Raw genomic sequence first — 25604 nt, 5'->3', positions numbered from 1 at the left:
CGCTGAGTCACGCCAGCACTTTCTGTCCATCTCCAGAGAGGCTGCCTGACCCGCTGAGTTACTCCAGCATTTTGTCTACACCTTCAGCGTTTCTTTGAACTTTGTTCCCGTGTTAAAGACTCACCATTTCGTCGACTCTCTCTGTTAATTCTTACTTGCTGATATGTCTGTGGACACATAGAAATTGGGATAGCTGTGGTTATTGTTCCTTGGAAGATGCAGGAGTCACTTCTGTACCCAGAATGGCAACAAGTGGCACAGCGGTAGAGTTGCTGCCTCACAGCGCCGGAGACCCGGGTTCGATTATAACTACGGGTGCTGTCTGTACAGAGTTTGTACGTTCTCCCAGTGACCTGCGTGGGTTTTCTCCGGGTGCTCCGGTCTCCTCCCACACTCCAGAGACGGACAGGTTTGTAGGCTAATTGGCTTGGTAAAATTATCCCTCGTGTGTGTGTGTAGGATAGTGTTAGTGTGCAGGGATCGCTGGTCGGTTTGGGCTTGGTGGGCCGAAGGGCCTGTTTCCTTGCTGAACTAAACTAAACTAAGTAAGAGGAAGGACCTATCTTAAGGAGGGACTTGAAGGAAGAGTTATTGATGATATATATCCCTTGTGAGATAAGGAATGGGTGATGTTTCGGGTCGAGACCCTTCTTCATGAAGTCTGAAGAAGGGTCTCGACCCGAAACGTCACCCATTCCTTCTCTCCTGAGATGCTGCCTGACCTGCTGAGTTACTCCAGCATTTTGTGAATAAATACCTTCGATCTGTACCAGCATCTGCAGTTATTTTCTTACACTACCTTGTGAGATAAGTGTACTGTACCCCAGAGATATACGTGATCTCTGCTAATCTTTTCACTGCCTTAGAGGTGAGATTTGCACTCAGAATATTATGGATGTTGTGAACAGCAGAGTTATGCAGCGGGTGGAGCTGCTGCCTCGTGGCACTAGCGACCCGGGTTCATTCCTGACCTCGGGCATAGTCAGCGTGGAATTTGCACGTTCTCCCAGCGTCCACGTGGGCTTTCTCCGGGTGCTCCGGTTTCCCCCTCCCCGTATCCCAAAACCCTAAAGGTGGGTCGTTTCTGTGGCCTCTGTAAATGTTCCCAGAGTGCGTTGGAGTGCAGTTGAATCAGGACGGAGTTGATGAGAATATTGGGATTGGGATTAATGTAAAACGGGCCGGTTGGTGTGGACTCGACGGGCTGAAGGGCCTCTTCCTGTGTCTGTGCCTCTCTGTGAGGCTACGGAGGCACTGAGAAGCCTTGAGAGTGGCACGGTGGCGCAGCGGTAGAGTTGCGGCCTTACCGCGCCACAGACACGGGTTCGATCCTGCCTACGGGTGCTGTCTGTACGGAGTTTGTACGTTCTCCCCATAAGCGCCTGTTTTCTCCGAGATCTCCGGTCTCTTCCCACACTCCAAAGACGTGCGTACAGGTTTGCAGGTTAATTGGCTTCAGTGTGTGTAGGATAGTTTAGTTTAGTTTAGAGATACAGCGCGGAAACAGGCCCTTCGGCCCACTGGGTCTGCGCCGACCAGCGATCCCGGCACACTAACACTATCCTACGCACACTAGGGACAATTTACATTTATACCAAGCCAATTAACCTACAAACCTGCACGTCTTTGGAGTGTGGGAGGAAACCGAAGATCTCGGAGAAAACCCACGCGGGTCAGGGGAAGAACGTACAAACTCCGTACAGACGGCGCCCGTAGTCGGGATCGAACCCGGGTCTCCGGCGCTGCAAGCGCTGTAAGGCAGCAACTCTACCGCTGTGCCACCGCGCTGCCGATAGTGTTAGTGTGCGGGGATCGCTGGTCGGCGCGGACTCGGTGGGCCGAAGGGCCTTATCCGCACTGTATCTCAAAACCAAACTAAAGCAGACCATTGGCCTAGCAGTGTAGGGTTGATAATGACTTTGCATACGAGGCGCGTTAAACCTGGGGAAGTGCGCTCTGGTGAGTGAGGTGAACAGCCATTGAGGAGACCATCACCCCTCAGCAACAGCCCAATACTCACCTGCTGCCTTTCCAAATGGTGGCCGCCATCGATGGGCAGAGGGGAGCCGCTGGGAGAGTCCACTTCTTCCTTGACCGGCAGCGACTGTGGGGAGACAAGATGACTTAGTGCGGCCGCATCCCAAAGACCGCCAACTCACGCCGATGGAGCTCAGAGAGTTTTGCCCGGCCTAGCTATTCTAGCTCAGAGCCCATTCCTTATCTTACACAGAGGCCTGGGATGGGTGGTGGTGGGGGCAGGTGTAATAGTGGCCATTCGGAGGCCTTTAGATAGGTACGTGGATAAGCTGGGAGTGGAAGGATATGGATCACATGCAGGCAGAGGAGGTTAGTTTGACTATAAAATCCGTCTGTGAACAGCTTAAGGATTGGAAGTGCAAGAATGCAATGAAATCGGAAGGAGTTTAGAAGACGGTCACAAAATGCTGGAGTAACTCAGCAGGTCAGGCAGCATCTCTGGAGAGAAGGAATGGGTGACGTTTCAGGTCGAGGCCCTTCTTCAGACTGAAAGTAAGGCTGGCAAGAAACGTCACCCATCCCTCCTCTCCAGAGACGCTGCCTGTCCCGCTGAGTTACTCCAGCACTTTGTGTCTAACTTCGGTGTAAACCAGCACCTGCAGTTCCTTCCTGCGCACTAGATATTTCTACCATTGGCACTTCCAAGCAATTGAAGAGTGTTCAATTGTCATATGTGCCGACAATGGGACGATTAAATTCTAACTTGCAGAGGTAAAACAGGCCTGTAAGCACAACACTGTACACACTGATAATTTATTATCAATAAATCGATCAATAAATTAATAACCACAATACTAGTGCAAAAAAAAAACACCCCGGGTCCTTAGGTCAACCAAGGCCAGATAATTGTTCAGTTTAAAAACAGAGTATGGAAACAGGCCCTTCGGCCCATCGATTCCATGCCTAGTTTTGTTTGATTAATATTTTACTGTCACATACACTTGGTACAGTGAGATTCTTTGTTCTGCTCCCCGACTAATGATGCTTCGAGTGTACGAATATTTCGTCTTTGCGATGGTGCGGACAGCAGGGAGACAGGCAGCCGCAGTTCGCTTCCAGCCACCTGAGCAGGCGTATTAAATGTATTAAATGCATTTCGACTCACGGTATTGTGGGTCTGCGATGGGTTTCTCCATCGTAAGTTGAGGAGCACCTGTACACAAGTATGCAAAGAGTCGCCACCTAAAGGGCGCCGACAAAAGTATTCAACCCAGTCCCCCTGTTCCTCGTCCTTCCTCGCCTCCGCTCCCTACGCAACAGAGGCAATTTACAGGCGGCCGATCGACCTTCAAACCCGCACGTCCGTGGGGTGTGGGAGAAAACCGGAGCGCCCGGAGGAAACCCACGCGGTCCACAGAGAGAACGTGCAAACTCCACCTACATGGACGGCAGCCCAGGTCAGGGTCGAACCCGGGGCTCTGGCGCCGTGAGGCATGCCGGCGGCTCCACCATGCTGCCTTTAACTATAGACTGAGGGATGCCCGATCTCTAGAAGTGAGGAGAGACACAGAGAGAGAGAGAGCGAGAGAGAGAGAGAGAGAGAGGAACTATTGTTACCGATGCTGCCTGCTGTGATGTGCTCTCATATGGTAGCTCCTTCTCGCAGCTGAAAGAAACAAGCCCAGGTTAATCCGGTTTTCGGGAATACATTGGAGAATTACATCTCACCTTCCTTCCTATCCCCCGGTCCCAATAGACAATAGGTGCCGGAGTAGGCCATTCGGCCCTTCGAGCCAGCACCGCCATGCAATGTGAAGGAGGGTGGTCCTGATGCAAGTTCCGACCTTCCTGACAGTGGCAACGCAAGCGGGCAGAGTGGTAAGGGAGGCGATTGGTAAGCTTGCCTTCATCGGCTGGGGCAATTAGTACAAGAAGTCATGTTGCAGCTTTGTAGGACTTTGGTCTGGTGGCATTTGGAGCGTTGCGTGCAGTTCCACTCGTTCCCGTTTCAGGATTGGCGTGGAGGCTTTGGAGAGGGTGCAGGCGGAATGCTGCCTGGACAAGAGGGCCTTTCTATGAGGAGAGGTCGGACAGACTTGCATTGTTTTCCCGCGGAGTGTCGGAGGCTGAGGTGAGACTTGGTGAAAGGGTATCAAATTCCGACGGGGTGGAGAGTGAGGAGGGTTGTCGGAGAGGGAGGGGGGTCGGAGAGTGAGGGGGCGGTGGGAGAGTGAGGGGGCTGTGGGAGAGTGAGGGGGACTGTCAGAGAGTGAGGGGGATCGTCAGAGAGTGAGGGAGCTGTGGGAGAGTGAGGGGGGTCGTCAGAGAGTGAGGGGATCGTCAGAGAGTGAGGGGACGTTGGGAGAGTGAGGGGGAACGTCAGAGAGTGAGGGGGCTGTGGGAGAGTGAGGGGGATCGTGGGAGAGTGCGGGGAACATGGGAGAGTGAGGGGAACGTCAGAGAGTGAGGGGGATCGTCAGGGAGTGAGGGGGATCATCAGAGAGTGAGGGGGATCGTTAGGGAGTGAGGGGGATCGTCAGAGAGTGAGGGGGATCGTCAGAGAGTGAGGGGGCCATCAGGGAGTGAGGGGGATCGTGGGAGAGTGAGGGGGATCGTCAGAGAGTGAGGGGGATCGTCAGAGAGTGAGGGGGATCGTCAGAGAGTGAGGGGACCGTCAGAGAGTGAGGGGGATCGTCAGAGAGTGAGGGGACCGTCAGAGAGTGAGGGGGATCGTGGGAGAGTGAGGGGGATCGTGGGAGAGTGAGGGGGATCGTGGGAGAGTGAGGGGGATCGTCAGAGAGTGAGGGGGATCGTCAGAGAGTGAGGGGGATCGTGGGAGAGTGAGGGGGATCGTGGGAGAGTGAGGGGAACATGGGAGAGTGAGGGGATCGTCAGAGAGTGAGGGGGATCGTCAGAGAGTGAGGGGGATCGTGGGAGAGTGAGGGGAACATGGGAGAGTGAGGGGGATCGTCAGAGAGTGAGGGGGTCGTCAGAGAGTGAGGGGGATCGTCAGAGAGTGAGGGGGATCGTGGGAGAGTGAGGGGGATCGTCAGAGAGTGAGGGGGATCGTCAGAGAGTGAGGGGGACATGGGAGAATGAGGGGGACATGGGAGAGTGAGGGGGACATGGGAGAGTGAGGGGAACGTCAGAGAGTGAGGGGGATCGTGGGAGAGTGAGGGGGACATGGGAGAGTGAGGGGAACATGGGAGAGTGAGGGGGACATGGGAGAGTGAGGGGGACCGTCAGAGAGTGAGGGGACTGTGGGAGAGTGAGGGGGACATGGGAGAGTGAGGGGGATCGTCAGAGAGTGAGGGGGATCGTCAGAGAGTGAGGGGGATCGTCAGAGAGTGAGGGGGATCGTCAGAGAGTGAGGGGACTGTGGGAGAGTGAGGGGACGGTGGGAGAGTGAGGGGACTGTGGGAGAGTGAGGGGGATCGTCAGAGAGTGAGGGGTGCTGCCAAGAATGCAGGGGGAACCCAGTGGTGGGGGAAGAGGGCCGCTCACTGCCACATGCAGTGAATGGTACGCAGCAGATAGGACAGTTCAGTGAACTTTTGTAACTTTAGTTTAGTTTAGTTTAGAGATACAGCGCGGAAACAGGCCCTTGTGGCCCACCGGGTCCGCGCCGCCCAGCGATCCCCGCACATTAACACTATCCTACACACACTAGGGACAATTTTTACATTTATACCAAGCCGATTAACCCACAAACCTGCACGACTTTGGAGTGTGGGAGGAAACCGAAGATCTCGGAGAAATCTCAGACGGCACGGTGGCGCAGCGGTAGAGCTGCTGTCTTACAGTGAATGCAGCGCCGGAGACTCAGGTTCGATCCTGACTACGGGCGCCGTCTGTATGGAGTTTGTACGTTCTCCCCGTGACCTGCATGGGTTTTTTCCGAGATGTTCGGTTTCCTCCCACACTCCAAAGACGTACAGGTATGTAGGTTAATTGGCTGGGCAAATGTAAAAATTGTCCCTAGTGTGTGTAGGATAGTGTTAATGTGCGGGGATCGCTGGGCGGCGCGGACCCGGTGGGCCAAAAGGCCTGTTTCCACGCTGTATCTCTAAATCAAAAATCAAAATAATCTAAATCAAAACCAACGCAGGTCAGGGGGAGAACGTACAAACTCCGTACAGACGGCACCCGTAGTCGGGATGGAACCCGGGTCTCCGGCGCTGCATTCGCTGTAAGGCAGCAACTCTACCGCTGCACCACCGTGAGGGACGCCTTTTGTCCGCACACAAACGTGGCAACACTTGTGTACTGCATGGGTGAGATCTGCTGTGTGATCTCATCGGGTCGTGTGCACCTAGGTACATGCGACAATAGGGCATCGTTGAAGGGTTGAGTCAGGGAGCGTGGAGCTGGGCTGGAGCCCCTGGTACACACCTGGGCTGCAGGCCAGAGAGTCTCTCCAGTTCCTGCTGAAGGTGATGCTGGGCAACTCCTCGCTTCAACTCCTCCTGGCACAGTGGGCATCGCAGAAACACACAGCAGTCTTGTGCCACCTTGCTGCCTGCAGAGAGACACAGACAACCATGAGACTCGCAAACTCTGCCCTTCAGATACAAGTCAAACAGTGATGCAGCATTGTAACAGGCCCTTCAGCCCAACTTGCCCACACCCACCAACATATCCCATCTACAAGTCCCGAATTAGCCGGGACATCCCGTATTTTGGGCTAAATTTGTTTACATAGAATATAGGTGCAGGAGGAGGCCATTCAGCCCTTCGAGCCAGCACCGCCATTCATTGTGATCGTGGCTGATCATCCCCAATCAATAACCCGTGCCTGCCTTCTCCCCACATCCTTTGATTCCAGCTCTATCTAACTCTCTCTTAAATCCATCCAGTGATTTGGCCTCCACTGCCCTCTGTGGCAGAGAATTCCACAAATTCACAACTCTCTGGGTGAAAACGTTTTTTCTCACCTCAGTTTTAAATGGCCTCCCCTTTATTCTAAGACTGTGTGGCCCCTGGTTCTGGACTCGCCCAACATTGGGAGCATTTTTCCTGCATCTAGCTTGTCCAGTCCTTTTTATAATTTTATATGTTTCTATAAGATCCCCTCTCATCCTTCTAAACTCCAGTGAATACAAGCCTAGTCTTTTCAATCTTTGCTCATATGACAGTCCCGCCATCCCAGGGTTCAATCTCGTGAACCTATGCTGCACTGCCTCAATTACAAGGATGTCCCTTCCTCAAATTAGGAGACCAAAGCTGTACACAATACTCCAGATGTGGTCTTACCAGGGCCCTATACAACTGCAGAAGAACCTCTTTACTCCTATAGAGTTTGTCCCGTACAAGACCGCCCTTACTCCATATTAGGCCCAGGGGGCGCTGTAGGCCTGGATGCTGTAGGCCTGGACAATTTAGGTCAGGACAGTGTTGGTCTGGAGGCCCAGGCGCCGCCTAACGAAGGTTGCCTGGCAACCCGCCTTTCGGCCCGGGCATCTGATGAAGGGCCTCATTCCAAAATGTCAGCTATTCCTTTTCTCCAAAAATGCTGCTTGAACTGCTGAGTAACTCCAGCATTTTTTGAGTCTATCATAGAATCATAGAGGCTTTAGAGATACAGCGTGGAAGCAGGTCCTTCGGCCCACCGAGTCCACGCCAACCAGCAATCACCCCGTACACTAACACTGTCCTACACACACTGGGGACAACTTATAATTTTACCAAAGGCAATTAGCCTACAAACCTGTACGTCCTTCAAGTGCTGGAGGAAACCGAAGCACCTGGAGAAAACCCACGTGGTCACAAGGAGAAGGTACAAACTCCGTACAGACAGCACCCGTAGTCAGGATCGAGCGCATGTCTCTGGTGCTGGGAGGCAGCAACTCTACCGCTGTGCCAACGTGCTGCCCCATACTGGACTAGTCCCATTTGCTTGCATTTGGCCCATATCCCTCTACACACGTCCTGTCCATGTGCCTGTCCAAATATCATTTAAAATCCGTGATTGTGATAGGTTTTTTTTAGATTTAGAGATACAGCGCGGAAACAGGCCCTTCAGCCCACCGAGTCCGCGCCGCCCAGCGATCCCCGCACACTAACACCATCCTACACCCACTGGGGACAATGTTTACATTTGCCCAGCCAATTAACCTACATACCTGCACGTCTTTGGAGAGTGGGAGGAAACCGAAGATCTCGGAGAAAACCCACGCAGGTCACGGGGAGAACGTACAAACTCCGTACAGACGGCGCCCGTAGTCAGGATCGAACCTGAGTCTCCGGCGCTGCATTCGCTGTAAGGCAGCAACTCTACCGCTGCGCTACCTCTTATAGGAGAGGAGGCAGGAAAATGGGGTTGAGGGGGAAAGGTAGATCATCCACGATCAAATCTTTCCAGCTGTTATCAGGCAACTGAACCATCCCCACCACAACCAGAGAGCAGTGCTGATCTACCATCCACCTCATTGGTGACCCTCGGACTATACTTGATCGGACCTTGCTGGCTTTGCCTTGCACTAAGCGTTATTCCCTTATCATGAATCTATACATTGTAAACGGCTCGATTGTAATCACGTGTTGTCTTTCCGCTGACTGGATAGCACGCAGTTGTACAGGGCCCTAGTGAGACCGCACCTGGAGTACTGTGTGCAGTTGTACAGGGCCCTAGTGAGACCGCACCTGGAGTACTGTGTGCAGTTGTACAGGGCCCTAGTGAGACCGCACCTGGAGTACTGTGTGCAGTTGTACAGGGCCCTAGTGAGACCGCACCTGGAGTACTGTGTGCAGTTGTACAGGGCCCTAGTGAGACCGCACCTGGAGTACTGTGTGCAGTTGTACAGGGCCCTAGTGAGACCGCACCTGGAGTACTGTGTGCAGTTGTACAGGGCCCTAGTGAGACCGCACCTGGAGTACTGTGTGCAGTTGTACAGGGCCCTAGTGAGACCGCACCTGGAGTACTGTGTGCAGTTGTACAGGGCCCTAGTGAGACCGCACCTGGAGTACTGTGTGCAGTTGTACAGGGCCCTAGTGAGACCGCACCTGGAGTACTGTGTGCAGTTGTACAGGGCCCTAGTGAGACCGCACCTGGAGTACTGTGTGCAGTTGTACAGGGCCCTAGTGAGACCGCACCTGGAGTACTGTGTGCAGTTGTACAGGGCCCTAGTGAGACTGCACCTGGAGTACTGTGTGCAGTTGTACAGGGCCCTAGTGAGACCGCACCTGGAGTACTGTGTGCAGTTGTACAGGGCCCTAGTGAGACCGCACCTGGAGTACTGTGTGCAGTTGTACAGGGCCCTAGTGAGACCGCACCTGGAGTACTGTGTGCAGTTGTACAGGGCCCTAGTGAGACCGCACCTGGAGTACTGTGTGCAGTTGTACAGGGCCCTAGTGAGACCGCACCTGGAGTACTGTGTGCAGTTGTACAGGGCCCTAGTGAGACTGCACCTGGAGTACTGTGTGCAGTTGTACAGGGCCCTAGTGAGACTGCACCTGGAGTACTGTGTGCAGTTGTACAGGGCCCTAGTGAGACCGCACCTGGAGTACTGTGTGCAGTTGTACAGGGCCCTAGTGAGACTGCACCTGGAGTACTGTGTGCAGTTGTACAGGGCCCTAGTGAGACCGCACCTGGAGCACTGTGTGCAGTTGTACAGGGCCCTAGTGAGACCGCACCTGGAGTACTGTGTGCAGTTGTACAGGGCCCTAGTGAGACCGCACCTGGAGTACTGTGTGCAGTTGTACAGGGCCCTAGTGAGACCGCACTTGGAGCACTGTGTGCAGTTGTACAGGGTCCTAGTGAGACCGCACCTGGAGTACTGTGTGCAGTTGTACAGGGCCCTAATGAGACCGCACTTGGAGCACTGTGTGCAGTTGTACAGGGTCCTAGTGAGACCGCACCTGGAGTACTGTGTGCAGTTGTACAGGGCCCTAATGAGACCGCACTTGGAGCACTGTGTGCAGTTGTACAGGGCCCTAGTGAGACCGCACTTGGAGCACTGTGTGCAGTTGTACAGGGTCCTAGTGAGACCGCACCTGGAGTACTGTGTGCAGTTTTGGTCTCCAAATTTGAGGAAGGATATTCTTGCTATTGAGGGCGTGCAGCGTAGGTTTACTAGGTTAATTCCCGGAATGGCGGGACTGTCGTATGTTGAAAGACTGGAGCGACCAGGCTTGTAAACACTGGAATTTAGAAGGATGAGGGGGGATCTTATCGAAACGTATAAGATTATTAAGGGGTTGGACACGTTAGAGGCAGGAAACATGTTCCCAATGTTGGGGGAGTCCAGAACCAGGGGCCACAGTTTAAGAATAAGGGGTAGGCCATCTAGAACGGAGATGAGGAAAACCTTTTTCAGTCAGAGAGTTGTGAATCTGTGGAATTCTCTGCCTCAGAAGGCAGTGGAGGCCAATTCCCTGAATGCATTCAAGAGAGAGCTAGATAGAGCTCTTAAGGATAGCGGAGTCAGGGGGTATGGGGAGAAGGCAGGAACGGGGTACTGATTGAGAATGATCAGCCATGATCACATTGAATGACGGTGTTGGATCGAAGGGCCGAATGACCTACTCCTGCACCTATTGTCTATTGTCTAAAAGCTTTTCACTGTACCTCGGTACAGGTGGCAACAAACTAAACCGAACGGCGGAACGGACTCGATGGGCCGATTGGCCTGACTCTGCTCCACTGTCGTACGGTCTTGTGGGATTCTGTTCACGAGGTCGGTTGCTCGTGAAAGGGTTAATGCTGCTTGTTTAAAGCCGCGGTCGGGCACGGCGGTTAATTTACAAAGGTCTGGGAAAGGTATCTGGGGACGTGAGTTCGAATCTCGTCGCAGCCTCTGGGGGACTGCAGCAACCTACGGGAGGGCGACACAAAGCTGGAATCAGGACCGCTAACCACGGAGCCAGCAGACTGCCATAAAAACCCATCTGTTTCACGAATGTCTGGCCAGTAACTGGTCCCGGCCCCTAATCCACATCAATGCCATTTCCTCCTCAACTCAGTTCCAAGGCAACAAGTGTCACAATAAATTAGTGGCGTTTATTTGCTCTGGTTGCAGCCCAGACACTTTAGCACCCAATCACAGCGGGATCAATGAAGGAGTTCTGTACTGCAGCTGCGTTTGAGGTGGGATTCCACTCCAGTGTAACACTCCATCAAGTGCAATACTCTGTCAAAGGCAGATGTTTTCGTTTTCAGTTTCTGAGATTCAGTGCGGAAACAGGCCCTTCGGCCCACCGGGTCCATGCCGACCAGCGATCCCCGCACACTAACAGCACCCTACGCACACTAGGGACGATTTACAATTTTGAATGAATGAATAAGTTTATTGGCCAAGTATGTGCGTATACAAGGAATGTGCCTTGGTGCTCCGCTCACAAATGACAACACAAACATACAGTTAACAATTAGGAATAAAGCATAACCACATCAAAACAATAAGGGTACAACGTTACGGTCTAAACACGTGGGTGACAAATAAACCAGAGCAAAAAAAGAGACCACAGACTTTGGTTGTTGAGTAGAACTATCACTTGTGGGGAAAAAGGTGTTTTTATGTCTGGCTGTGGCTGCTTTGACAGTCCGGAGTCGCCTTCCAGAGGGAAGTGCGTCGAAGAGTTTGTGGCCAGGGTGAGAGGGGTCAGAGATGATCTTGCCCGCTCGCTTCCTGGCCCTTGCAGTGTACAGTTCACCAAGTCAATTGGTAAACTACAAATCTGCACGTCTTTGGAGCGTGGGAGGAAACCGGAGCACCCGGAGAAAAGCCACGCGGTCACGGGGAGAACGCACAAACTCCGTACAGACCGTGCCCGTAGGTCAGGATGGAACCCGGATCTCTGGCGCTGTGAGGCAGCAACTCACAGCGCCGGAGACCCGGGTTCCATCCTGACTACGGGCGCCTTCTGTACATTCTCCCCGTGACAGAGTGGCTTTTCTCCGGGTGCTCCGGTTTCCGCCTACATTCTCAAGACCTGCAGGTTTGTAGGGTTCATTGGCTTTAGTCCAAAATTGTCCCCTCGTGTGTATCGCTGTGCTGGAGTACGGAGGAACTGCAGATGCTGGTTTACACTGTAGATAAGACCCAAAATGCTGGAGTAACTCAGCGGGTCAGACAGCATCTCTGGAGGAAAGGTATATGTGACGTTCAGGAAGGGTTACGACCTGAAACGTCACCTATTCCTTTCCTCCAGAAAGGTTTAGTTTAATTTAGTTTAGTTTACTAGTATTTTGTGTCTATCTTTGGCGTAAACCAGAATCTCCAGTTCCTTCCTACACAGAGATGCTGCCTGAACCACTGAGTTACTCCAGCATTTTGTGTTCATCTTCTGCTAGTATGCTAGTCTGCTAGATTGCTGGTTGGCGCGGACTCAGTGGGCCAAAGGGCCTGTTTCCACGCTGTATCTCTAAACTAAGCTAAACTAAACTAAACTAAACTTGGGGAGAAGGCAGGAACGGGGTATTGATTGAGAGTGATCAGCCATGATCGCATTGAATGGCGGTGCTGGCTCGAAGGGCTGAATGGCCTACTCCTGCACCTATTGTCTATTGTCTATTGTCTATTGATAGACACAAAATGCTGGAGTAACTCAGCGTGACAGGCAGCTTCTCTGTGTAGGAAGGAACTGGAGATGCTGGTTTACACCAAAGATAGACACAAAATGCTAAAAAACTAAACTAGATTAAACTAAACTAAACTAAACTAAAAAGATAAGAGACAAAATGCTGGAGTAACTCAGCGTGACAGGCAGCTTCTCTGTGTAGGAAGGAACTGGAGATGCTAGTTTACACCAAAGATAGACACAAAATGCTAATAAACTAAACTTAAAGTCTCCCTTAACCTCTGATTTAGTGCATTTTCTGTTTGAGTCGGACTCTGCCGAGCAGAGAGACCCACTGATCCATTCCCATTGAACACCTCCAAAGGATGGTGGCAAGAAAGAGAATAGTTTTGCTGTGTTTCCCCGGTGACGTTGTCAACTATCTGTGCCTTGTTTGATTTGAGCTTGGGAGGGGCAGCTTTTGAAAGAAGATTCACAAGGGGCTTGTTTGACCACAGCTGGGCTGTTTTTTTTGTTACGAGACACACACACACATATTCTACCATCGCTGCCCCCCTGCCCGCCAACCGCAACCAGCCGATTTCCGAGTCGCAAGTATCTGTTTCGATGGGTCTGTGTGAAATCAGTCAACCCATCTGGTACTCTGCCATTGCAAGCCTCCCTCCGCACAAGAGAAAGGGACTTAGACCAGCGTCAGGGAGACAGATGCTCACATTACAATAACTACCTTTTGAAAAGATTCTCCTCAATAGGCCCACCAGAACCTCTTTGCTTTTAAATGGCCTTAATTAGTCACAGATCATTGACTTCTGCTTAGAGACATGTTAAATCCGCACGATATATGCCCAGCAATTAATCACCCTGCCCGCCACTACCTCCCACCTAGTTTAACTATTCCACTGCCTTCCAAACTCGACAAAACCTACAGCAGATAGACGCAACATGCTGGAGTAGCTGAGCCTGACGGGCTGCATCTCCGGGGAGTAAGGAATGGGTGACGTTCTGGGTCGAGACCCTCCTGCAGGCGCTGGTCTACACCGAAGATGGACACAAAACGCTGGAGTAGTTCAGCGGGTCAGGCAGCATCTCTGGAGAGAAGGAATGGGTGACGTTTTGGGCCATAAACCCTTCTTCAGCTTTACTTTGAGACTGAAGAAGCATCACCTGCTCCGACCCCGAAAACTCATCCATCCCTCCTCTCCAGAGATAATATTCATTTATTGTCATTGCAACGAGTACAACGAAATTAAAAAATAGCCAATCCTGACGGTGCGTACAAACATATATGCAATAAATGCAAAAACAAATAAATACATAAATACAATTAAATACAATTATATTAAGTACAAGATTTTTTAACGGTGTTGCCTAGTGCAAAGGTAGTGTTCAGTTCTCGTATGGCCCTGGGGTAAAAACTGTTCTTAAGTCTGTTTGTTCGGGATTTGATCGACCTGAAATGTCGACCAGAGGGCAGATGAACAAACAGACGGTGGCCGGGGTGGGATGGATCTTTTATTATTTTGCTTGCTCTACTGAGGCAGCGTAGGCTGAACAGGTGCTCCAGGGAGGGCAGTGAGCAGCCGATGATCTTCTGGGCCGTCGTGATGACCCTCTGAAGGGCCTTCCTGTCCTTTTCTGAGCAGCTGGCATACCATGTGGTTATACAGTATGCCAGCACACTCTCGATGGAGCAGCGATAGAAGGACATCATGAGCTTCTCCTGCAGGTTGGTTTTCCTGAGGATCCTCAGGAAGTGGAGTCTCTGCTGTGCCTTCTTTACTGTGGTGATGGTGTTGGTAGACCAGGTAAGATCCTCTGCGATGTGCGTACCCAGGAACCTGAAAGCTGGTACCCTTTCCACACAGACCCCATTGATGTAGAGTGGGTCGTAATCTACACTGGTTTTTCTAAAGTCAATTATAAGTTCCTTTGTTTTGGAGGAGTTCAGGACCAGATTGTTCACTGAACACCATGCTGCCAGCCTTTGGATTTCATCCCTATAGGCTGTCTCATCTCCTTCTGAGATGAGTCCAACAATGTTACTTCAGCATTTTGTGACTATCTTCTCAACTCCTTCCTATTTCATTGCATTCTTGCTCTTCCAATCCTTAAGCTGTTCACAGCCGGATTTTATAGTCAAACTAACCTCCTCTGCCCGCATGTGATCCGTATCCTTCCACTCCCAGCATATCCACGTGCCTGTCTAAAAGCCTCTTAAACGCCACTATCGTATCTGCCTTCACCACCACCACTGGCAGCGCCTTCCAGGCACCCACCACTCTCTGTGTGAAAAAACGCTTGGGCTTCGTCCGGGTGACAATAGACAATAGGTGCAGGAGGAGGCCATTCGGCCCTTCGAGCCAGCACCGCCATTCAATGCCATTCAATGTGATCATGGCTGATCATTCTCAATCAGTACCCCGTTCCTGCCTTCTCCCCATAGCCCCTGACTCCGCTATCATTAAGAGCTCTGTCTAGCTCTCTCTTGAATGCATTCAGAGAATTGGCCTCCACTGCCTTCTGAGGCAGAGAATTCCACAGATTCACAGCTCTCTGACTGAAAAAGTTTTTCCTCATCTCTGTTCTAAATGGCCTACCCCTTATTCTTAAACTGTGGCCCCTTGTTCTGGACTCCCCCAACATTGGGAACATGTTTCCTGCCTCTAACGTGTCCAACCCCTTAATAATCTTATACGTTTCGATAAGATCCCCTCTCATCCTTCTAAATTCCAGTGTATACAAGCCTAGTCGCTCCAGTCTTTCAACATATGACAGTCCCGCCATTCCGGGAATTTACTTAGTAAACCTACGCTGCAAGCCCTCAATAGCAAGAATATCCTTCCTCAAATTTGGAGACCAAAACTGCACCCAGTACTCCAGGTGCGGTCTCACTAGGGCCCTGTACAACTGCAGAAGGACCTCTTTGCTCCTACACTCAACTCCTCTTGTTATGAAGGCCAACTCCATTGGCTTTCTTCACTGCCTGCTGTACCTGCATGCTTCCTTTCAGTGACTGATGCACTAGGACACCCAGATCTCATTGTACGTTCCCTTTTCCTAACTTGACACCATTCAGATAATACTCTGCCTTCCTATTCTTACCACCAAAGTGGATAACCTCACACTTATCCAGCATCTGCCATTTCCTCCCACATCCCAAGGACGTGCGGGTTTGTAGGTTTATTGGCCCGCTGCAAGTTGTTCCCAGTGGGTAGGGAGTGGATGAGCAAGTGGGATAACGTAGAACTCGTGTGAACGGGGGATCGCTGGTCGGCGCGGACTGGATGGGCCGAAGGGCCTGTTTGCGTGTTGTATCTCTACAAAATACCGAACTAATCTCTAAATCTGCAGTTCCTTGTATCTCCCTGTGACCAAGTGGGTTTTCTACTTGAAAGCTGTTAATCGTCACCCATTCCTTCTCTCCAGAGATGCTGCCTGACCCGCTGAGTTACTCCAGCATTTTGTATCCACCTTCGATTTTAACCAGCATCTGCAGTTTTCTTTCCCAATCATCCTGCACGTTGGTTTAGTTTAGTTTAATTTCATTTGGTTTAGTTTAGTTTAGATTAGTTTAATTTAGTGTAGTTTATTGTCACGTGTACTGAGGTACAGTGAAATGCCTTTTTTTCCCTCCTATGTCTGGCTTAATAGGTTAATTGGCTCCTGCAGTTTATCCTCATTATTGCCAAGTATTAGAAAATTAGACTCTAGTTGTTGGGCAGATCTCGGACAATATGTACCGTGAAAAATATTATTTGTTGTGCCAGCAGTCCAGGCAGATCATATGTACTAGTGCGAAGGTATTTATTCACAAAATGCTGGAGTAACTCAGCGGGGTCAGGCAGCATCTCAGGAGAGAAGGAATGGGTGACGTTTCGGGTCGAGACCCTTCTTCAGACTGATGTCAGGGGGGCGGGACAAAGGAAGGATATAGTGCAACAGGTAGTAGTTTAGTTTAGTTTAGTTTAGTTTAGAGATACAGAACAGGAACCAGCCCTTCGGCCCACCGAGTCCGCACCGACCAGCGATCCCCGCACACTAACACTATACCAAACACACACACTGGGGACAATTTACCATTTTTACAACATCAATTAACCTACAAACCCGTACGTCTTTGGAGTGTGGGAGGAAACCGGAGCACCCGGAGAAAACCCACGCAGGTCACGGGGAGAACGTACAAACTCCGTATAGACAGCACCCGTAGTCAGGATCGAACATGGGTCTCCGGCGCTGTGAGGCAGCAACTCTACCGCTGAGCCACCGTGTTGCCCGTTCAAAAGAGAAAATAAAGCAGAGTGCAGAATATCGTTTCAAAACTACAGAGAAAGTGCAGGTTAAAATCCAGTTTCCTCCCACACTCCAAAGACGTACAGGTTTGTAGGTTAATTGGCTTTGTTAAAGATTGTAAATTGTCTCTAGTGTGTGTGTGGGATAGTGCTAGTGTGCGGGGATCGCTGGTCAGCACGGACTCGGTGGGCCGAAGGGCCTGTTTCCGCACTGTATCTCCAAACTAAACTAATAGTGGGGTCGTCTCAAATGGGCCGAGATAGACTTTGAATCTATTCTTGCCATCCCCGATCAGTTGCAAGGGATTAAACAGCAATTGAATCCCTGCGTCTCTGGATAAGAAGAGTGCTTGATTAGCAAGCAACTCATGGAGTCACGGCTTTGAATGGGCAGCTTCCGTGAGTGTGCTCTGTGAGTCCTTCCTTAGCCAGGCTGTGGAGCAAGCATCTTCTCCCACTAAATCAGCACACACATTTTGAGTCGTTTGTTGAGGCGATTTAAACTGCGATGCATCTTTCCTTACCAAGACTGATCATAAATCTGTGGGAAAATGGAGCCTCAAAACAGCTCAGGAAGACATTTGTACGAAGGGCCTACAGATGCTGGTTTAAACCGAAGGCAGGCACACAATGCTGGAGTAACTCAGCGGGACAGGCAGCATCTCTGGAGATCTTTCATTCATTATGTCTCTCTCTATCACCGACTATATCTCTCCTTTCCGTCTCAATAGACAATAGACAATAGGTGCAGGAGGAGGCCATTCGGCCCTTCGAGCCAGCACCGCCATTCAATGTAATCATGGCTGATCATTCTCAATCAGTACCCCATTCCTGCCTTCTCCCCACACCCCCTGACTCCGCTATCCTTAAGAGCTCTATCTAGCTCTCTTTTGAATGCATTCAGAGAATTGGCCTCCACTGCCTTCCGAGGCAGAGAATTCCACAGATTCACAACTCCCTGGCTGAAAATGTTTTTCCTCATCTCAGTTCTGAATGGCCTACCCCTTATTCTTAAACTGTGGCCCCTGGTTCTGGACTCCCCCAACATTGGGAACATGTTTCCTGCCTCTAACGTGTCCAACCCCTGAATAATCTTATACGTCTCCCCTGACTCTCAAGTCTGAAGAAGGGTCTCGACCCGAAACGCCACCCATTCCTTTTCACCACAGATGGTCAGATGGATCAGGAATATAGTGACGGATCTCCACTGCCTGTCCAGCATTTTGTGCTCCTGAGGTGCTGCCTGACCTGCTGAGTTACTCCCATCTGCAGTTATTTGCTTATACACTGCCTGCCCCGCTGAGTTACTCCCAGCTGTATGTGTCCAGCTGAGGAAAGGAAGCCATGGCTGTGAAAAGGTGGTTCCCTGTTGCTTTAAGAGGGAAAGCAATAAGGCATGGGGAGAAGATTTAAAATAATCAGCTCTTGCCTTTTCACGTTTACATCTCGTCTCCTCCCTGATATCCAGCCCACCCAGCTACCCAGCTGGCCATCACAATGCAGTCCCCAACTTCCCCCCCCCCCCTCCCCTCCATCTCCTCCCCCTCCTCCAGCTTCTCCCCCACCCCCCTCCATTGCCTCCCCCTTCCCCAACCGCCTCCATTTCCGACCACTATCCCCACACTCCTTCACTTCCCCCCTCCATCTCCCCCCACCCCCCTCCTTCGCCTCCCCTCCCTCCCCCTCCATCGACTCTCTCCACCATCTCCCCCCCTCCCTCCCCCCTGTCCATCTCCTCCCCCCTCCCTCCACCTCCATTCCCTCCCCCCTCCATCCTCCCTCCCCCCCACCCCATCCCTCCTCCTGCCCCTCCCTCCCCCTCCATCTCCTCTCTCCACCATCTCCCCCCACCCCAACCCTCCATCTCCTCCCCCTCCTTCCCCCCCTCAATCTCCTCTCCTCCCACCCCACCCCTCCATCTCCTCCCCCTCCCTCCCCTCTCCCCACCATCTCCCCCCACCCTGCCCCTCCTCCCCCTCTCTCCCCTCCTCGATCATCTCAATAGACAAAAGACAATAGGTGCACGAGGAGGCCATTCGGCCCTTCGAGCCAGCACCGCCATTCACTGTGATCATGGCTGATCATTCTCAATCAGTACCCCGTTCCTGCCTTCTCCCCATACCCCCTGACTCCGCTATCCTTAAGAGCTCTATCCAGCTCTCTCTTGAATGCATTCAGAGAATTGGCCTCCACTGCCTTCTGGGGCAGTGAATTCCACAGATTCACAACTCTCTGACTGAAAAAGTTTTTCCTCATCTCCGTTCTAAATGGCCTACCCCTTATTCTTAAACCGTGGCCCCTGGTTCTGGACTCCCCCAACATTGGGAACATGTTTCCTGCCTCTAACGTGTCCAACCCCTTAATAATCTTATACGTTTCGGTAAGATCTCCTCTCATCCTTCTAAATTCCAGTGTACACAAGCCTAGTCGCTCCAGTCTTTCAACATATGACAGTCCCGCCATTCCGGGAATTAACTTACGCTGCACGCCCTCAATAGCAAGAATATCCTTCCTCAAATTTGGAGACCAAAACTGCACACAGTACTCCAAAACTGCACACGTCCCCCCTCCATCTCCCTCCCCCCCTCCCGTCCTTCATTTCCATGAGAAAGAGAGACGTGACAAAGGAGAGAACAAAGAGGGTTGAGTGGCCGGAGGGTCTGACGAGAGGGGGCAACATGAGAATCTGCACTCCTCCCACTCTAGCTTCAAGTAACCCCTGCTTCTCCTCTCTCTCCATCCCTCCCCCACCCAAGTCGTACGAGCTTCAAAGTCAGCAGCTCATCCATGCTCATCCATTTGCCCCATCTAGTCAGTTTACCAGCCTTTGGCCCACGTCTATGTACTAAAACTCTCGTTTGTTTGTTTGTTTGTTCCTGAACTACAGCTAAAACGGTACACGATAGCGCGACAATGTTAGGCCCACCTTACTCACCGTCGTCCCTTTGGTGCTAATGGGAGAAGTTTCATTGAAATCGGTGTCATATTTTTAAAGTTATTCACATTTTAAAGTTTAAATCTATCTCCTAGGGAGGGAGGGGGGATAAGGGGGGGGATTGAGGGGGATGGAGTGGGGGGGGGAAGGGGGGAGGGGAGAGGGGAGGGGAGAGGGGAGGGGGAGAGGAGGGGGGAGAGAGGAGAGGGGGGGAAAGAGGGGGGGAGAGGGGAGGAGGAGGGGCTGCACCAATGCAGGAGAGGTTTGGGCCCAACGGGTCCACTTGGTCTAGTTCCCTCTAAGCCTTCGAGCTGTACAGCATGGAAACAGGCCTTTCGGCCCACCTAGTCCATGCTGTCCAAGCTAGCACTCTTTTGCTGGCCCCATTCGCCTGTATCTGGCACATGTCCCACTAAACACAAAGCTTTGGCTGTACAGCGGCACACACAACAATAATAAACCCTTCAGATCTATATACCCATCCAAATGTCTTTAAAAAGTCCTAAGTGTAAGATTACAGTGGTGTTGCAGGTGGAGCCACGCCAGAAATCTGAGTTCAATCCTGACTTCGGGTGCTGTCTGTGTGGAGTTTGCACGTTCTCCCCGTGACCTCGTGGGCTTCCTCCGGGCGCTCCGGTTTCCTCCCACATCCCAAAGACGTGCGGGTTTGTAGGTTAATTGGCCCCTCTGTAAATTGCCCCTAGTGTGTGGGGAGTGGATGAGAAAGTGGGATAACACAGAACTAGTGTGAACGGGTGATCGATGGTCAGCATGGGTCCTGTGGGCCGAAGGGCCTGCCCCGCTTTTTCTTTTAATCACGGTGGCGCAGCGGTAGAGTTGCTGCCTCACAGCACCAGAGACCCGGGTTCGATCCTGACCTCGGGTGCTGCCTGTACGGAGTTTGTACGTTCTCCCTGCGACCTGCGTGGGTTTTCTCCAGGTGCTCCGGTTTACTCCCGCACTCCGAAGACGTCCAGGTTTGTCGGCTAATTGGCTTGGTGAAAATTGTAAATTGTCCCTCGTGCGTGTAGGATAGTGTCAGTGTGCGAGGATCGCTGGTCGGCACGGACTCGGTGGGCCGAAGGGCCTGTTTCCGCGCCGTATCTTTAAAACTAAACCAAACTTTAAATTTAAAACCTTTTGAAATGTAACTTTAAGACTTTAAATAATCGACTACAAAGGGCACTTTCCCCGCATGGCTTACAGAGGCAAGTGAACCACAAATCCTTTATGCACCGACTAGTTGGCAGTAGGACAATTTAGCCTGACCAAACCATGCCACTAAGCTCCTTCATATCATGCGTTTGAAATGCAAAGCTGTCTCAAGAGGGGAAAGTGGGGACGTGGGTGGCATTGGGGGTGGGAAGATGAGATGGGGGACATTAGAAGTCACGGTTCCCCAGAACAGCAGATCATCGACACGGTCACAATCCCTATAATACGGTGACCCACTGAGCCACATACAGGAAGCCTACCAGCGGCCCTCTCACAGCCAATTACCAGCATAACAGGCTTACATGTGAATCCATCCCACAACAAATCGCCCTCATTTCACACTTGCCACAATCTGTGTCCCGTCCCGGGCGGACAAAAGAATCTTGACGATGGGGATCTTGCCTGTGTGTCGCGGCTGAGAAGGTCCTTTCAGTCGCCAGAAACCTTCCTTAACCCTTTTATGGGAGGGTGCCTGAGCTCATTATGGGCGGCACGGCGGAGTTGCTGCCTCACGGCGCCAGAGACCCGGGTTCGATCCCGACTGCGGGTGCTGTTTTGTACGTTCTCCCCGTGACCTGCGTGGCTTTTCCCCGGGGACTCCGGTTTCCTCCCACACTCCAAGTGCGTGCAGGTTCGTCGGTTAATTGGTTTTAGTAAAATTGTAGATTTCAGATTTTTTTTTTTAGATTTAGAGGCACAGCGCGGAAACAAGCCCTTCGGCCCACCGGGTCCGCGCCGCCCAGCGATCCCCGCACACTAACACTATCCTACACCCACTAGGGACAATTTTTACATTTGCCCAGTCAATTAACCTACAAACCTGTGCGTCTTTGGAGTGTGGGAGGAAACCGGAGATCTCGGAGAAAACCCACGCAGGTCACGGGGAGAACGTACAGACGGCGCCCGTAGTCAGGATCGAACCTGAGTCTCCGGCGCTGCATTCGCTGTAAGGCGGCAACTCTACCGGAAATTGTCCCTAGTGTGTAGGATAGTGCTAGTGTCAGGAGTGATCGCTGGTCCGTACGGACTGGATGGGCCAGAGAGCCTGTTTCTGCGATGTATCTCTAAACTCCAGCTTCTTGTGTCTAACTTCGGTCTAAACCAGCATCTGCAGTTCCTTCCTTAACTAAACTTTATTCAGCTCACAGGTGCATTGATCCACCATGCTCAGAAAACTAGCCACCGTTAACACTTTACTTCCACAAAATCAAAATCTCCACATCACACCACTTCACAGAGATAGCGATCAATCTTTTTTTCTGGTGGCAGTAGAATAAGTAAAATAATCTAATCCTCCCACCTTTAATGGCCCCAAGATCATTCTAAGCATCACCTCCGGGTGCTCCGGTTTCCTCCCACACCACAAAGACTTGCGGGTTTGTAGGTTAATTGGCCCTCTGTGGAGTCATTTAAGTTCCTTGGAGCCATCATCTCCAGGGACCTTAAATGGGCGGCCACCATCGACTCCACAGTCAAAAAGGCCTACAAAGCCCTCCACAACCTGGCCCCATCCTACCTGACCGACCTCCTCCACAGGCACACTCCCACCTGCACCCTCCGCTCTGCTGCTGCCAATCTCCTATCCCTCCACATCCGGACCAAACTCAGATCCTGGGGGGACAGGGCTTTCTCCATCGCTGCTCCCACCCTATGGAACTCACTACCCCAAACCGTCAGAGACTCCTCCACACTCACCACATTCAAAACATCACTGAAGTCTCACCTGTTCAACACTGCCTTCAACCACTGAAGGTCACCTCACCTTCTGTCTCCTTTCTCTGTTCGTTTACTTATTTATCTATTTATTCACTTCTCTATGTTCTCTAAATCCCTGTAAAGCGTCTTTGAGTATATGAAAAGCGCTATATAAATGTAATGCATTATTATTATTATTATTATTACTTTCTGCAGCAACTGAGAAACACAATCTGCCACAGGCAATGATGGTCCAATTCTATACTGCTACCATTGAGTCCGTCCTCACCTTCTCCATCATGGTCTGGTTTGGCTCAGCCACCAAGCACGACATCCGGAGGCTGCAACGGATCGTTCGCACAGCGGAGAAGGTTGTTGGCTGCAACCTTCCCCCCCATTGACGAACTGTACACTGCAAGGGCCAGGAAGCGAGCGGGCAAGATCATCTCTGACCCCTCTCACCCTGGCCACAAACTCTTCGAAGCACTTCCCTCTGGAAGGCGACTCCGGACTGTAATAGGTACAATCACAGCATTTAAAAGTCACTTGGACAGGTACAATGGTAGGAAAGGTTTAGAGTGATATGGGTCAAACGCGGGCAGGTGGGCCTAGCGTAGAGGAGGGAAATTGGTCGGCATGGATGAGTTGGGCCGAAGGGTCTCTTTCCGTGCTCTATGACTGTGTGACTGGGTCACCAAATTGCCCCCCTCTCAAGTAAAGCAATGAACGCCATTTAAGAAGGGTCTGGACCCGAAACGTCCCCCATTCCTCCTCTCCAGAGGTGCTGCCTGTCCCGCGGAGTTACCCCAGCATTCTGTGTCGACCCATTTTCCTTACCTTTGCTCCTGCCTTGTTGGGAGCTTTTCCACGGGGTCTCGGAGCTGGGCGGCGTCCCCGCCGGGTTGCGTTGGCCAGCCGCTGCCGCCGAGCCGGCGTGAGGTTGGCCCCGGTACTTCTTGAAGTCCCTGTCGGAGGCCAGGTAGCGGAGCTGGGGGGGCGCCGCGCTGGGAAGCTGCTTCGGAGGCTTGGGGCCCAGGTAGGCCGGGCGGAAGCACTCCACCTCCTGGAAGGGCGGGAAGGGGTGGAGGGGCCCGTAGCCCAGGACGCCGAACTGCGGATGGAGGTGCAGCATCGGCTGAGGGTACTCCACCCCCGGGCTGTCCCCCTGGTGAAAGACTGGTGCCAACGTGTAGCTCGGGCCCAAGAAGGGGACCTGCCCTTTCTCCATGGTGACGGGCACGGCAAAGCCCTGCGCTTGCTGGCACAGGCCGGCGCTACTGTTGGCACCTTCCGTCCTGGGCGCCAACACCATCAATGCCGGAGGGGCCAGGGAATTCAGCAGGCCAGGAGAGCTCTCCATCTTTAACCCCTGGGGATAGCAAGCCAGCATTAATCATTGTCTGAAAACACTGTCGTCACGCCACTTCAGGCAGTTAAACAATGAGCACAATATTATAAATGGACACAAAATGCTGGAGTAACTCAGCAGGTCAGGCAACATCACCTGAGAACATGGATAGGTGGCGTTTCGGACCATAAGTTTCTAATTTAATACGTCATAGGTGCAGAAGTAGGCCATTCGGCCCACTAAGTCTACACCACCATTCAATCATGACTAGGGTTGCCAACTGTCCCGTATTAGCCTGAACATCCCGTATTTTGGGCTAAATTGTTTTGTCCCGTATTAGGTCCGGACGGCACTGTAGCCTGTACACTGTAGGCCCTGACACTGTAGGCCCCGACACGAACACTGTAGGCCCCGACACTGTAGCCCTTAGGCCCCCGACACTGTAGGCCCCGACACGAACACAGTAGGCTCCGACACTGTAGCCCGGACACTGTAGGCCCGGACACTGTAGGCCCCGACACTGTAGGCCCCGACACGGACACAGTAGGCTCCGACACTGTAGCCCGGACACTGTAGGCCCGGACACTGTAGGCCCCGACACTGTAGGCCCCGACACGGACACAGTAGGCTCCGACACTGTAGCCCGGACATTGTAGGCCCTGACACTGTAGGTCCCGACGCTGTAGGGCCGGACACTGTAGGCCGGGGGCTGCTGCAGTCCCGAACAGTGTAGGCCCGGGAGCCGCCCAATGGAGGTTGCGTAGCAACCCGCCTCCCGGCCCGGGCGGCCGCCATTGGTGGAGCAGGAGCTGGCTGGGTGAGGTCACGTGGGGCGCGGGGCGGTGACGTCACCTTGTCCCGTAGTTGGGAGTGAGGAGTTTGGCAGCCCTAATCATGGCTGATCTATCTTTACCTCTCAACCCCATTCTCCTGCCTTCTCCCTGTGACCTTTGACATCCGTACTAATCAAGAGCCTGGCTAGCTCCACCTTAATAATACCCAATGACTTGACCTCCACAGCAGTCTGACACAATGAATTCCACAGATTCACCACATAATCAAAGACTTGTTCCTACCCCACCCCGCTCATTCCTTCTTCTCCCGCCCCCAATCAGCGGAAGGTACCGGAGCTTGAAAGCGCGCACCACCAGACTCGGGAACAGCTCCGTGATCAGGATTGTGAACGGCCCTTCCATAAGCTAGGGTACTGTCCGATTCACCTCTACCCCATTGTGGACATTGGGCTTTGCCTCTGGTACTGATGCACTACAATGCTGAGAACTATATTCTGCACTCTGTATCTCCCCCTTTGCTCCACCTGTTGTACTTGAGTTGACTTGATTGTATTTATGGCTGATCTGTTTGGATAGCACGCAAAGCAAAGCTTTTCACTCTACTTCAGTACTTCTCCCAGCTAGCAGAATACATCAGAGGGCAGTAGTGTTGCTGCCTCACAGTGCCATAGACCCGGATTGGATCCTGACAGGTGCTGACAGTATGGAGTTTGTACGTTCTCCCTGTGACTGCATGGTGTTCCAGTTTCCTCCCACACTCCAAAGACAATAGACAATAGACAATAGGTGCAGGAGGAGGCCATTCGGCCCTTCGAGCCAGCACCGCCATTCAA

The 25604-nt window shown here is 52.1% G+C and overlaps 1 protein-coding gene across 1 annotated transcript in view; it reads right to left on the bottom strand.

Moving 5' to 3' along the window:
- LOC144610575 (E3 ubiquitin-protein ligase RNF220-like) overlaps positions 1–23989 on the bottom strand; it is a 43331-nt gene extending 19342 nt beyond the window's left edge. Inside the window, exons 1-5 of the mRNA XM_078429383.1 lie at positions 23467–23989; positions 6370–6496; positions 3595–3643; positions 2021–2104; positions 125–167 (exon numbers count right to left, since the gene is read on the bottom strand). Coding sequence (XP_078285509.1) covers positions 125–167; positions 2021–2104; positions 3595–3643; positions 6370–6496; positions 23467–23989 — 826 coding nt within the window. The remainder of the gene's footprint in view (positions 1–124; positions 168–2020; positions 2105–3594; positions 3644–6369; positions 6497–23466) is intronic.
- Between the last annotated feature and the right edge of the window lie 1615 nt (positions 23990–25604).

This window comes from Rhinoraja longicauda, chromosome 37 (genome assembly GCF_053455715.1).
Source record: "Rhinoraja longicauda isolate Sanriku21f chromosome 37, sRhiLon1.1, whole genome shotgun sequence".
Classification (NCBI taxonomy): Eukaryota; Metazoa; Chordata; class Chondrichthyes; order Rajiformes; family Arhynchobatidae; genus Rhinoraja; species Rhinoraja longicauda.
The sequence above is the reverse complement of the archived record's forward strand: the minus strand, read 5'-3'. Positions and strand labels throughout refer to the sequence as shown.